Source organism: Anomaloglossus baeobatrachus, chromosome 1, assembly GCF_048569485.1.
Source record: "Anomaloglossus baeobatrachus isolate aAnoBae1 chromosome 1, aAnoBae1.hap1, whole genome shotgun sequence".
NCBI lineage: Eukaryota > Metazoa > Chordata > Amphibia > Anura > Aromobatidae > Anomaloglossus > Anomaloglossus baeobatrachus.
The window spans coordinates 631,847,034-631,862,271 of NC_134353.1; the positions used below are offsets into that span (position 1 = coordinate 631,847,034).

At 48.0% G+C, this 15,238-nt stretch overlaps 1 protein-coding gene across 1 annotated transcript in view; it reads left to right on the forward strand.

The window, feature by feature from the left end:
• RNF212B (ring finger protein 212B) overlaps window positions 1–15,238 on the forward strand; it is a 111,686-nt gene that overhangs the window by 82,058 nt on the left and 14,390 nt on the right. The window contains exons 5-6 of the mRNA XM_075352643.1: window positions 13,284–13,399; window positions 13,491–13,551. Of these exons, the coding sequence (XP_075208758.1) occupies window positions 13,284–13,399; window positions 13,491–13,551 (177 nt within the window). The remainder of the gene's footprint in view (window positions 1–13,283; window positions 13,400–13,490; window positions 13,552–15,238) is intronic.

A 15,238-nucleotide genomic window follows, 5' to 3' on the forward strand; every position in this document is an offset into this window, starting at 1 on the left:
TCTATGTGGCGTTCATCAGGTCCCCCCCCGCCCGTCTATGTGGCTTATGGAAGAATCTCCCCCCGTTATGTGGCGTACATCATGTTCCCCCCCGTCTATGTGACGTACGGAATGTCCCCCCCGATTATGTGGCTTATGGAAGATCCCCCCTCCCCCCTATATGTGGCTTATGGAAGATCCCCCCTCCCCCCTCTATGTGGCTTATGGAAGACCCCCCCCCGTTATGCGGCGTATATCCGGTTCCCCCCCGTTTATGTGGCTTATGGAAGGTCCCCCTCCCCCCGTCTATGTGGCGTTCATTGGGTCCTCCCCCCCCCCCGTCTATGTGGCGTTCATTGGGTCCCCCCCCCCGTCTATGTGGCTTATGGAAGATCCCCCCTCCCCCCTCTATATGTGGCTTATGGAAGATCCCCCCTCCCCCCTCTATGTGGCTTATGGAAGACCCCCCCCCCGTTATGTGGCGTATATCAGGTTCCCCCCCCGTTTATGTGGCTTATGGAAGATCCCCCTCCCCCCGTCTATGTGGCGTTCATTGGGTCCTCCCCCCCCCCCGTCTATGTGGCTTATGGAAGATCCCCCCTCCCCCCTCTATGTGGCTTATGGAAGATCCCCCCTCTATGTGGCTTATGGAAGACCCCCCCCGTTATGTGGCGTATATCAGGTTCCCCCCCCCCCCGTTTATGTGGCTTATGGAAGATCCCCCTCCCCCCGTCTATGTGGCGTTCATTGGGTCCTCCCCCCCCCCGTCTATGCGGCTTATGGAAGATCCCCCCTCCCCCCTCTATGTGGCTTATGGAAGATCCCCCCTCCCCCCTCTATGTGGCTTATGGAAGACCCCCCCCCCCGTTGTGTGGCGTACATCATGTTCCCCCCCGTCTATGTGACGTACGGAATGTCCCCCCCGATTATGTGGCTTATGGAAGATCCCCCCCCCCCCCGTTATGTAGCGTACAGAAGGTCCCCCGTCTATGTGTTGTACGTCGTTTTGTGTGTTATGGAGGAATGTTGGGATGGCACATGTTAATTTAGTACCCGGATGAGTGATAAACTTTGAAGCAGTTTATCACACAAAGTCCAGGTTTATCGGGACAAGTGTCGCATTGAAACACTGTGTCCTTCCTCACCCCCCTGCTATAGCACACCCGGCACCTTTTCTGAGATCTTCCTCTTCCGGTGGTTTGCGGTACCTCACCAGGAAAATGTTGCCCTGGTACCATGCGGGCACTTGCAGTTCCAGAGTTGCTAGGGACAGCTGCTTCTTCTCTTCCAAACATCAAGGTCTTGATGACGGCTTCCTGGAACTGAAGGAAGGTGTTGGTCTGGCCTGCACCTCGTGAGAGCACGAAAGCATTGTACAGTGCCATCTGCACGATGTGCACAGCCAGCTTCTTATACCACACCTTCACCTTCCGCATGGCATTATAGGGCTGGAGGACTTGATCGGAAAGATCAACTCCTCCCATATGTTTGTTGTACCCCAAGGCACAGTCCGGTTTGCGAACCTGTGCCGAGGTACCTCGAACACTGATGGCTGTGGTGCCGGGACCATGAATTGTGGTCAAGAAAAGGACATCCCTTCTGTCCTTGAACTTGACAACAACCATGTTGTCGCTACATTGGGCTCTACTCTCACCTCTTGGGAGCAGCTGCCCAATTAGCGTCACAGGGAGGCCCCTCTGATTTTTCCGGACAGTACCGCAAGCTGCGGTACCTCTGGAAGAGAGGGATTGGAAGAGTGGGACGCTTGTATAAAAATTATCAACATACAGGTGATAACCTTTATCAAGCAGTGGGTGGATCAAATCCCACACAATTTTCCCACTCACCCCCAGAGTAGGTGGGCATTCTGGGGGTTGGATCCGCGTGTCCTTCCCTTCGTAAACTCTAAAGTTGTGAGTGTACCCTGAGGTACTCTCGCACAACTTATAGAGTTTAATGCCGTATCTTGCCCTTTTACTGGGCAGGTACTGGCGAAACATCAGTCTCCCCTTGAAGTGGATGAGGGATTCATCCACACAAATTTCCCTCTGGGGAACATACACTTCAGCAAACTTACTTTTGAAGTGTTCGATGACCGGACGAATTTTGAACAGTCTGTCAAAATTCGGGTCATTGCGGGGAAGACTGTCCGCATTGTCCCTAAAATGTAAAAATTTGTGCATGGCCTCAAAACGCTTACGGGTCATAACCATGCCAAATACTGGAGTGTTGTATAAAATATTAACACTCCGACTTCCTGTTCCTGTCCTGGCTGAGGTGGAAGCTTAGAGGAGAGTCTCCTGCCACCCCTCACAGAAACCGACTAAAAACAGACCCCCCGGACGAGCCACCAAACAGAGAGCAGCACAGGAGGTTACCTAAAGCAGACAGCTATGGAACGGTACCTCCTGAGAAGCTCTGGGAGCGGTGAGTCAGCCTGGAGAAGCTTTGATATGGACAGAGGAGAAGATAAGATAATGGCACCGAGCCTGATGGGGGAGGAGCCTGAACGCATGGTGAGAGACACAGAAAAGCAAACACAGAGCTGGAAGGGGAGAGATAAGGGAGATATGAGCGAGGAGACAGGAGATAAGGAAGATATGAGCGAGGAGTCACAGGAGGACACAGCAGGAGAGAGGTGGATGCAGGGGACTGATGACGGTGGATCCCAATGGGAGGATGAAGGAGATATGGAGGCAGAGGGGAGAGAAGATGCAGGCAAAGCAGGGCAGCTCAGAGACACAGCAGTGTTGGAGGATGAAACTGACAAACAGCACAGGGAGATTAATCCCACTCAGACTCACAGGAAGTCAAATGCAAGAATTCATAGTACCCCTTCCAAAGGAAACAAAAAGCAGCTTACTACACCAACATCACAAGCCTGCAAGCTATTGGGGGATGGAGGTGGTGGCCCAGTCCAGACAAAGAGAACTAAGAAAACAGCACCACCTGCAGGCCAAGACAAGTACACACAAAAGCTTAATGTGGACTATAAAAAACTGGCTGAAGAAGTGACATCACACTTGTCAAAAGAGATTAAAGTGGCTATTGAGGCAGCCATACAAACATCATTAGCTAATATGCAAAAACAGATAAATGCCCATGCATCTAGACTGGCAGAATCAGAGCAGAGAATATCTGACTCCGAGGAGACAATACTGGCTATGCAAGCACAAATAGCAGCTCTAGCAAAATCTAATGAATACTTGAAGGATAAAGCGGACGATTTGGAAAACAGATCGAGACGAAACAACTTACGTATAGTCGGGTTGCCAGAGTCTGTGTCGATTGGACAGTTGGATAATATATGCGAGTTGGAGCTACCGCAGGCCCTGGGCATAAAGGCGAAATTCAGAGTTGAAAGAGCCCACAGAGTGGGTCCACTGAGACACCAGGAGGCGAATAAGGGAGAGGGCCACAACTCAAACAAGAATACCCCGATAAGAGCCAGGCAGGTGATTGTCAAGTACCTTGATTATAAGCATAAGGAGGAAATATTGAGGGCCTTTAGAGAACGAAAGCGTCCACTACAATATCAAGGCAACAGACTGCTAATTTTTGGGGATTATTCAGCGGAAGTATCCAGAAGGAGAAAAGAATTTACCAAAATTTGCTCATTTCTGTACAACAAAAAAGTAAAGTGCCAGCTATTATACCCTGCTACACTGAAAGTTAGAAACCCCAATGGCTCGTTTGTATACTACAAGGACTACAAAGAAGCAGAAAACATTCTCATGGCAGAGCTCAACAAGACTAGGTCAGAAAGGCAAGAAAAAGGAGCTAGTGGAGAAGGGAATAATAGAAGAGGATCCCCCACAAGCTCAGGAAGAGATGTGGGACGTCTTGGGGGACAAAAGCAAGTCGAGACCAGGGAGGAAAGGAGGCCAAGCCCGGGTCGACAGCATAATTCTCGCCTGGAACACAGGAACCAACCCTTGGAGAGAAACCATGATACCTGAACTGGAACTCGCTCATTGTTTTTCCTTTTTTTGCCTGTTTTTTTTTTTTTTTTTTTTTCTCTTCCCAAACAGGGAGAGGCGTTGAGGAGGATGCATTACGGAGAGAGGGTTGGGGAGGTGAGAGGAGGAGGGGGAAGGGAAAAAAGAGAGGAAAACATCCCAAAGTCTGGGTCCTCTTCCCCCCCCCCCCTCTCTTTTTTTTTTTTTTTTTTTTTTTTGTTCTTCTCCTTTCTTTCTCCATCTTCTCTCCCCTTGGTCTTTTTTTTCTTTTTTTCTTTTTCTCCTTTGTCCAGGAACATCATCCAAATTCAAATGAAGTGGGCCTGTTCTGGGCGGACTGATGGCTACCTGGAGTCAGAGATAAGTAGGACTGGAGAATCTTGCTGAGGTTTTGACATACTGTGCTAATTTTTGCATAATTTTCAAAGGCTTATTCAAGTTAGTCCGGGGATAGAACATATATTTTTTGGGGGGTGATTAGGGAGCTACATATTTTGGCTAGGAATAGGGGAGCTCACCAACGTGGCGGGAAGCGCCGTGGATTTCTCGGAAGGGAAATTATGTTTTACAGTTACATGCTTTTTGTTGTATTTGTTATATTTGCAAGGTGGGGAAAGGGAGTGTCGATTTTGTGGTACCAACTGTGATTCTAGTGTCGAACATCTCGTCTTCCTTGATGCAGGGGCCCATAGGGGAGGGAGTAGTAAAAGCAGAATACCCAGGTAAACATGATACAGATAACTACGTGGAATGTTAAAGGGCTGAGATCACCTAACAAACGAGCAATGATATTGAGACATCTGAAAAGACTAAAGACAGACATTGCCTTATTACAGGAAACCCACTTGGGGGGGAAGGACTTTTTCCGCATGAAGAAACATTGGGTGGGCACCGTTTACGGGGCAGCGGCACAAGGTAGAAAAGCGGGCACTATGATTCTAATAAATAAACAATTCAGTCATGAGGTAGTGGCACATGAGGCAGACAACCATGGAAGGTGGCAGCACTTAACAATCGTTAGTCCAGCGGGTAAACTCAGTATTTATAATGTCTATGGCCCAAATTCACAACAAATCACATTTCATGATGACATAAAGGCCACCATATTAGCAGATGGGGAGGCTAACATTATAGTGGGAGGCGATTTTAACACCGTCCCAGACTCAGCTGAAGATGCGAGGAGGGGACAGCTAATGTGGGCAGGAGTTTAGACAATAGGGATGTAACATTAGAAGACGTAGGACTGAAAGACATCTGGAGACTAACTCACCCACATGACAGAGAGTATACACACTTCTCTCACCCTCATGATAGCTGGTCACGTATTGATCAGTTCTGGATCTCGCAAGACTTACTGAGTGGAACGCAAGATTGTGTGATAGAGAATATGGTGATCTCTGATCATAGTCCGGTGAGATTGGGCATTAGAGAGAAATTCAGGAGAGGTACAGATATCATATGGAGATTCCCATCGTTCCTTCTCAGGCAAGATAATTTCCATAAGGTGCTACAGGAGTGGTGGGGAGAATTCGCAGAGGACAATAAGGAACATAGAGAGTCCCCAGTGATATTTTGGGAAACGGCAAAAGCGGTCCTAAGGGGCCGTCTGGTGGGGTACGCAGCCATGATCAAACGGAAAACCAATGAGAATTATAATTTCCATAGTGAAGCAGTACGGGTAGCATATACAAATTATGTGACAAATAGATCTCCCATGACAAAAGGCAGATGGTTGGAGGCAAAAGAGGGATTTGACGAATGGGCCAAAAAAAAGGAACAACTATTCTGGTCGCACAAGGAGGTTGACTTACATAGGTTTGGCAACAAGGCGGGAAGGATGTTGGCCAATCTGGCAAGGGGCAGCAGAAAGATGACAGTGATCTCTAAACTGAAAACAAAGGGGGGAGAGGTGACTACGGATCCTAAGGACATTAATAAACTGTTGGGAGATTACTATAGAAAACTATATGGGTCAGGGAATAACGACATGACTGATGAGGCAGAGTGGCTAAGACAAGCCCAAATGCCTAGCTTGACGGAGGAAGATTTGAGTGCCTTAAACGCAGATATCACAGTAGAGGAGGTGACGAGAACAATTGGGGAGCTTAACACCAACAAGGCACCGGGACCTGACGGTTTCAATAGTGAATTCTATAAGGCTCTGAAGGATCTGATCTCGCCGGATCTAACCTCAGTCTTTAATGCTTTCCTGGGAGGGGCGGAAATACCCAAAAATTCCAACATAGCATATATTAAATTACTCCCCAAGGGAACCAAGGACCTGGATGATCCCTCTAGTTATAGACCTATATCGCTCATAAATCAGGATTTAAAAATTATGTCCAAGATCATGGCTAATAGACTGGCCGAGATCTTACCTAGGATCATTACGAATCACCAGGTGGGGTTTATTAAGGGGAGAAATGCCGTTACCAATATCCGAAAGACAATTCTAGTGGTAGACGCGGTTAGACTGGGTCTCACTGAGGGAGGGGCTAGACCTGCCCTAGTTACACTTGACGCAGAAAAAGCGTTTGATAATGTAAATTGGGGGTGGTTAGACAGGGTAATGGAGGCCATAGGGATTGTAGGCAAGATGAGACTTTACATTAGAAACCTTTATGCCAACTCGGGAGCTAGGGTACACACTCCGGGCTTTCTATCAGACGTGTTCCCTTTGATGAAGGGAACAAGACAGGGCTGCCCATTATCTCCTCTTTTATTCAACCTGGCAATCGAGCCGTTGTCAAGAATACTACAGGGACAAAATAGCTTTAAAGGAATCAAGATAAGGGGTTCAGAAGTAAAGACAGCGCTTTTTGCTGATGACATCATACTTTATATGGGGGACCCCGGTGCGGATTTGCCACAGACTCTTGCCTTGATTGAAAAATTTGGCTCATTCTCCGGTTTCAAACTGAACAAAAAAAAATGCGAGATCATGTTCCTAAAGGGGCATCATGGGACAATGGGGGGACAAATAAGGGATGGCTGTCTATGTGGAATTCCTATAGCACAATCTTCAATTAAATACCTGGGAGTGCATATAGGAAGATCGGTGGAAACAATCTATAACTTGAATTATGGACCGCTAATCAGGAAAATTACAGTTCAATTAAAGGGATGGAAAGGTCTGCCACTTCCATTACTGGCAAGATGCCACCTGATAAAAATGATGAGCTTTCCTAGGCTGCTGTATCCCTTCCAGACAATCCCGCTATTGCTAAAACTAAAGGATGTGAATAAGCTCAACTCCGCGTATACAGAATTTCTGTGGAGGGGAAGGAAACCCAGAATAAAGCTGCGTACGCTGATGAAGTCAGCAGAGGAGGGAGGTCTAAACTTTCCAGATGTCCAAGGGTATAATCTTGTATGTATCATGAGGCATGTAATTGATTGGGTGAGAGGAACGAGTAGGCACTCAGATCATGCGATGGAAACTAAATATGCGTCACCGTGGGATCTGACGTCCATTCTACACTCCCCACTATCCAGGGTTGAAGGGCACATAAGGAACTCAATTATATTCCGAGACACCATGCTAACATGGAAGTCGGTAAGGAAAAAACTGGGGCTCTCATGGAAAGTGTCCAAGTACTTGAACCCCTGGGCATTCCCAAATTTTCCCCTGGGACGAGAAAACAAGCTATTTACTAGATGGAAAGAGAGGGGAGTCAGGAGAATGATAGATGTTATGAATGTGGAGGACAGGAGGTGGATGACAGGTCGGGAAGTGTTGGATAAGTACAACCTTAATAGCTCACATGTCATCCAGTATGAACAATTGAAACATGGAATAATAGGAGACCTGGGTGTGGTTGGAAGAGAGCTGAACAGAAGTTCGATTGATGAGTTACTGGAATGTGATGTAACAAGTATAAATGTCTCTAAAATTTATCGATCGCTAAGGGGGGTGCTTATCTCACGGGAGGATAGTCGGACTTTAAAAGCGTGGGGGAAACAATTGGGAAGGGAAGAAGTGGTGGATGATATACTGAGAGGATGGGTACAAGTGCGGAAACATATTACCAATGAGAGATGGAGAGACACTCAATTCAGAATTCTACATAGGGCCATTATAGGTTTCAACATACCAGGTAGGGATAGGTGGTGTCCTAAGTGTCAAAAAGAAAAAACGGATATGCTACATGGGCTATGGGAATGTGAGACAATCGCTAGGTTCTGGAACCAAGTCAGACTATTTGCCCAGTCAACATGGGGAATTTTCAGCAAACTAGACTTAATGGTGTGGATTTTCCACTCCTTTGAGGGAGGAGTAGGAGGAGGACCGAACACGCCGGAAAAGAGGAAATACGCAATAATGCATGACATAGCCATGATAGCTAAGCGTTGCATCTTAAAACACTGGATTCAAAGGGAGGGCCCATCCATAAAGGAGGTTGTGGGCGAACTACACAACCTTCTGAGGTGGGAAAAACTAGAAGCGGAGAGGGATAAAGATGGGTTGACAGCCAAGTTTTTTGTGAGATGGAGACATTTTATTGAAAGCCAATTCACACAGGGAGAAATAATTAACCTGATGGCACCTTTTGTTCACTCAGAGTGGTATATCCTGAGCGATATTCAGGACAGCCTGGGTAAACTGAGAATCACCTAGGAGGGGGCTCTGGCGGGAGGGGGAGACGAGACGGTTGGGAATACCAAGACACGCTAGCAAAATTGAAATCATTCAGGGACGACACAGAGATTTAACGAATTGTATTGCATATGTTATATTATATTTCATTACCTATGTTTTGGTTTAATGTTACTGTATACTATCTTAAATCGAACAGCAACATGGAACTCCAAATTGGGGTATCACCCACCTCTATGTCACATTTTGTCAGACGAATGTTCTTCTTTTGCAATGATACTTGTCATGTTTTTACAAATTTGAAAAATCAATAAAAAACGTTTTGGAAAAAAAAAAAATATTAACACTCCAATATTGGCGAAGTTGTGGCTTCTTCACCAGCCCCATGTGAAGAGTGAGACCCCAATACTTCAACATTTCTACTGAATCCGTCGGGGTCCAGCTAGAAAATGCTGAGTTAGCATTTTGGGCCAAAAATCGTTGGGCGTTGAGATTCGTTTGCACCACCATGAGACTGACAAACTCTTCAGAGAAATAGACTTTGAAAAAGTCTATTGCTCCAAGGTTTGTAGCATCAAACTGGATTCCTGGTTGGGGAAGAAACTCAGGAATCTGTGGTGCAAAGTTTTCAGGGACTGGGGTCCATACCCGGTCACTAGCGCTAGGTTGGGGGTCCCTAGCACTAGTGCTGGGCTGGGGTTCACTCACGCTCTGCTCCGAGTCTTCTCCCCTGGGCTCCGGCTCTTCTCCCCTGGGCTCCGGCTCTTCTCCCCTGGGCTCCGGCTCTTCTCCCCTGGGCTCCGGCTCTTCTCCCCTGGGCTCCGGCTCTTCTCCCCTGGGCTCCGGCTCTTCTCCCCTGGGCCCCGGCTGATACCTCGTCCTACGACGTCTTCGCGGTGGTCCTTCGTCACTGGTGGAGGAATCGGCTTGGGAGGAACAGAGGAATGTGGGGTCATCTCCCTCGCTATCAGGCTCGGAGGCAACAAAGGCATATGCCTCCTCATCTGAATAACGTCTCTGGGATCGGGACATTGTATGTGTGGTGTGTGTACAAAAACTTTATTTAGTGTTTGTGTGTGTGAGAAAAAAAATACCTTTATTTAGTGTATGTGTGTGTTTGTGTCTCTGATGAACAAGGAAAATCTAGAAAGAAAGAGAAAATACAAAAAAATATTAGTTTGGCGAAATAAAGACGGCCGTCAGAAAAAAAAAAATGAGTGCCTGCCATTATGCACGAGTCTTGCATCGCATCATCCGCTCCTGTCTGGAAGCGAGCAACTGCGCTGGATAATGCGATGCAAGAGGGCGCGGCAGCGGATGGAGGGGCGGCAGATGAGAAAGGGCGCAGCGGATGGAGGCGCGGCAGATGAGAAAAGGCGCAGCGGATGGAGGATGGGAAAGGGCGCAGCGAATGGAGGAGCGGCGGAGGATGGGGGGGTGGGAGGTGAGATTGGGGATAGCTACCTTACAGGATGGATCTAGGCAGCAGGATCACAGCAGACAAAAGAGGCAGCAGATGAAGGAGGGTGAAAAGGATGGGAGAGAGCAGGCAGCAGATCAGGGAGGGGGGCAGAGTCTGATGGGAGAGAGCGATGGCACATGGAGGGAGGGGGGAGGCAGCACATGGAGGGAGGCAGCACATGGAGGGAGGCAGCACATGGAGGGAGGCAGCACATGGAGGGAGGCAGCACATGGAGGGAGGCAGCACATGGAGGGGGGAGGCAGCACATGGAGGGGGGAGGCAGCACATGGAGGGGGGAGGCAGCACATGGAGGGGGGAGGCAGCACATGGAGGGAGGGAGGCAGCACATGGAGGGAGGGAGGCAGCACATGGAGGGAGGGAGGCAGCACATGGAGGGAGGGAGGCAGCACATGGAGGGAGGGAGGCAGCACATGGAGGGAGGGAGGCAGCACATGAGGGGAGGCAGCACATGAGGGGAGGCAGCACATGAGGGGAGGCAGCACATGAGGGGAGGCAGCACATGAGGGGAGGCAGCACATGGAGGGAGGCAGCACATGGAGGGAGGGGGGAGGCAGCACATGGAGGGAGGGGGGAGGCAGCACATGGAGGGAGGGGGGAGGCAGCACATGGAGGGAGGCAGCACATGGAGGGGGGAGGCAGCACATGGAGGGGGGAGGCAGCACATGGAGGGGGGAGGCAGCACATGGAGGGGGGAGGCAGCACATGGAGGGGGGAGGCAGCACATGGAGGGGGGAGGCAGCACGTGGAGGGGGGGAGGGGAGGCAGCACGTGGAGGGGGGGAGGGGAGGCAGCACGTGGAGGGGGGGAGGGGAGGCAGCACGTGGAGGGGGGGAGGGGAGGCAGCACGTGGAGGGGGGGAGGGGAGGCAGCACATGGAGGGGGGGAGAGGAGGCAGCACATGGAGGGGGGGAGAGGAGGCAGCACATGGAGGGGGGGGAGAGGAGGCAGCACATGGAGGGGGGGAGGGGAGGCAGCACATGGAAGGCGGCAGCCGATTAGGTGCAGTGGCAGCCGATGGAAGCGGTGGCCGATCGGGTGCAGCGGCGGCTGAAAAAGGTGGGTGCGACAAAGGGGACGGTGGCGGCAGGGACAGCGGCGTGGCGGGCAGGGACACCGGCGGGAACAGCGGCTTGGCGGGCAGCAGCGGTGGATCGGCGGGCAGGGACAGCGGCGGGAACAGCGGCGTGGGGGCAGGGACAGCGGCGTGTAAAGCGGCGTGGCGGGCAGTGACAGCGGCGTGTAAAGCGGCGTGGCGGGCAGCAGCGGTGGATCTCGGCGGGGAGCGGCGGTGGATCTCGGCGGGGAGCGGCGGTGGATCTCGGCGGGGAGCGGCGGTGGATCTCGGCGGGGAGCGGCGGTGGATCTCGGCGGGGAGCGGCGGTGGATCTCGGCGGGGAGCGGCGGTGGATCTCGGCGGGGAGCGGCGGTGGATCTCGGCGGGGAGCGGCGGTGGATCTCGGCGGGGAGCGGCGGTGGATCTCGGCGGGGAGCGGCGGTGGATCTCGGCGGGGAGCGGCGGTGGATCGGGGGGGGGGGGGGCTATAACTTACCGATGGGCACCTGCAGCGACCGCTCTCATCAGCTTTCACGGACGGAGTGAAGCTGAGGGTAGCGGTCACATACAGGTCACCGGCACAAGATCCACAGTGATTGGGAGAGATCGGTCACAAGGCCGGTCTCTCCAATCAGAGCTGGGGGCGGGTGAAACAAAGTTCACCCAGCTCCAGCCAGTCATCAGTGCTACAGCAGCACTGATTATGGCTGGATTGCAATGTGTCAGCCATTTTCAATGGCTGACACATTACAGTGACTGTAATTGGCTGAGCGGCGTTCGTCAGCCAATCACAGCCTCTGTAGGTTCGGGGAGGAGGCACCACCCCTCCTGAGGTCAGGCAGAGGTCCCCTCCTTCCCGAATCCACCATTTAAGTAAACAAATTTCACTCCCCGGGGCTCCGGGACCGCGATTTCGCCAGGACGTACTGAGTACGTCATGGGTCGTTTAGCACCATGTGACCATGACGTACTCAGTACGTCCAAGGTCGTTAAGGGGTTAATACTTCTAAGTTCACTCAGGGTAACAATATTTTCAATTGTTTTACCCCTACGGAATGTGATATTTGGTTCTCAGGGTAATAATTTGTATAGCATCAGTATTTTTTGAGCATAGTACGTATCATTTTACTGCCCCGGTTAAAAGTAGTAAGAAAATTATATTTACAAATGTTTTTATTATTTTTGTTTTTACTAATACTATTTTGACTTTTATTTTAGTTACTATTAGTGCTATCATCATTATTAGCAGTTGCTTCATCCCGGTTGGTTGCATTTGATTTTACCTTTGCGAGACAATCATCCTGGGATATTTTGATTTTTTTTTTTCATATGCTACTTTAATAATATCTTGTGGATATTTCTTATCCATAAATCTTTTTTTTTTTTAAAGTTTCTGCTTGTTAAATGTAATTTTCTTTAAAAACAAAAAAACCCCAGTTTTTTTGGATACAGAAAAACTGAATAGAAAGGATTTTTTTTTCCATTTGGAGAAATGAACACTATAAAAATAAAGATAGCTATTTGTATCCACTGCTTTAAAGTGGGTTTTGGTGATAACAGAGGACGTGTCTTTTAATGACTAGATCTAAACAGATTACTTGTTCCTCCTCAATATGGGAGGTGAACGATATCCCCCAATTGTTATTATTGAGGGCATCAATGAATGTCTTTGGGATTTTGAAGGAATATGCTTGAGATTTTGACCCATCCCATATGACGATGAGATGATCGACCAAACGTCAAAAATAAACAATATTGTTTTTATATTCAGGAGCACATAGAGAATATGAGGACACAAATCACCTCATTAACAGATTTTCAAAACTTGGTGCAACCTGAGTCCCCATCGCGGTGCCAAGGTGCTGCAAGTGCATCTTGTCAAGTATAGTAAAAAGATTGTGCTCCAGTATAAATTTACAGGCACTTATTAAACCTTCCATAGGTGAGTGCAACAATTCATTCACCTACTTATATTCATCAATTACTACTCTTAGATTAGCGCCACTCTTTTGTCTCCCTTCTCCTCTTTCCCCTAGGGTTTTTTTTTCTCTTTCTCAGCATTGATAGAGTAGATGGAATTGATGCTCCCCTTAGGAGTGTCAGCATTATATGCAGTGTTAGGATAGGTTTATAGTATTAATTTCTAACAAATATTATCTCTGTGGATCAATGCAATGGCAGTGATCTCTGTCCATGATGCTTTTATTATAGGCATGGCGTTTTCAAAAGCAGCAGCATGAACTTCATTTGACTTTCTACAAACAATGTCTTAATAAGGCTCAAGATGCTTTCCAGGCAGCTTTACAGAAGATTGAAAATCAACAGAGGTTTTAATCAAGTTTCTCTGTTACCTTGAATGTTGTGTTTTTGGAAATGTTTATCACTAAGACTGTGGTTAACAAATATCTGCTTCAATAGTGAGTTGAAAACCGTAAAGAAAGAAAATGACGAACTAAGATCTATGGTCACCCAATTGAAGGTGAGGAACAAATATAATGAATCTGAAAGAAGTTTTCCATCTTATGTTAAAATCCTCATCCCCGTATTACAAATAATAAAATTAGCTGTTTCTTACCTTCCCAGATATCCAGCATTTCTGTCACTGGTCCAGTGACTTTTTAATGGCTGCTGTAAACCTAAGTGCAAACAGTCATTGGATTCAGTGATTTGTGCTGCCTGAATTGCATTTTAGTTAAAAAGGGAAAACCCCTATAAATCTACACTCCCACGAAGAGCTCTTGGTGAGTTTTTGAGTTTGCATGTTATTTTTTGCTGTGTCAAAAATGCAGCTTCTAAAGCAGGCTATACACGCTACGATATCGCTAGCAATTGCTAGCGATATCGTACGCAAAAGCACCCGCCACCATCGTGCATGCAATTTCGTGCATGAAATTATCGCTACGGCAGCATTACACGCACTTACCTGGTCGGTGGCGGCGCTGTGACTGCCGAACAATCCCTCCCTCAAGGGGGAGGGACGTTTGGCATCACAGCGACGTCACCACGACGTCACTAAGCGGCCAGCCAATCAAAGCGGCCAGCCAATCAAAGCGGAGGGGCGGAGATGAGCGGGACGTAGCATCCCGCCCAGCTCCTTCCTTCCGCATTGCGGCCAGCTGCAGGTAAAGAGACATTCCTCGCTCCTGCGGTGTCACACACAGCGATGTGTGCTGCCGCAGGAGCGACGAACAAAATCGATAATCAACCATTACCGATTTTTGGTTTTGGACATGGTGAACGATTTTCACCATTTTTGAGGTCGCTTAAGGTCGCTGGTAAGTGTCACACGCTGCGATATCATTAATGACGCCGGATGTGCATCACTAACAACGTGACCCAAGACGATAAAACATTAACGATATCGTAGCGTGTAAACCCCCCTTTACAGTTCCAGTAAAGTGGATGGGATTTATAGAAACTCGTGCCTACTGTGCTTCTTTTTTACGCTGTGAAGACTGACCTACTGTGCATTTTTCAAATCTTCAGCATGTCAATTTCTCTTGCAAGTACACCGAGCTTTCTGTGTAGACTTTTCCCATAGAATTGCATTAGATGCAGAAAATTGGAAGGTAAAAATCCACATGAGTTTGTAGTGCGCTTCCATTGTGGAAACGCATCAAAAACACATGTAGTCCACACTTAAGAATGTCAGTAAATTTCTGGCAAAACCAAATACTAGGAAGTTTAAAAAATGAAGCAGCTTTGTTTAAAGCATTACACACTAGAGACAAAAAAACGCAAGTCGAAATGCAATAAGAATGTATGTTAAAAAAATGCACATAAAACCGCAATGAAAAAATGCAAATAACCTAATTTACATAATAGGTGCAGAAATCCTGCAACATCAAATACTCACCAAAACCTCATCATGGGAATGCCTAATCTATTTTTGAAAATCTAAATACAATGGAAATTATGTATAAAACATATCAGGCAGTGTTCCTATTTGATATTGTACATAAATTTAGATATATTTCTTTGCAAGAGTAAGGTTAATAGTGATTAGAATAGAAAAAAACATGACCTTTTCCGTTCACTCAGCATTTTCAAGGTAAAGCTATAAAACTTGGATTTCCTCCATATTACATTATCTACAAAGGTGGAGAAATTGTTTTCCTATAGACATCAAAAACATTCTCTAATTTGCCCCCGCATGCCGATATTAC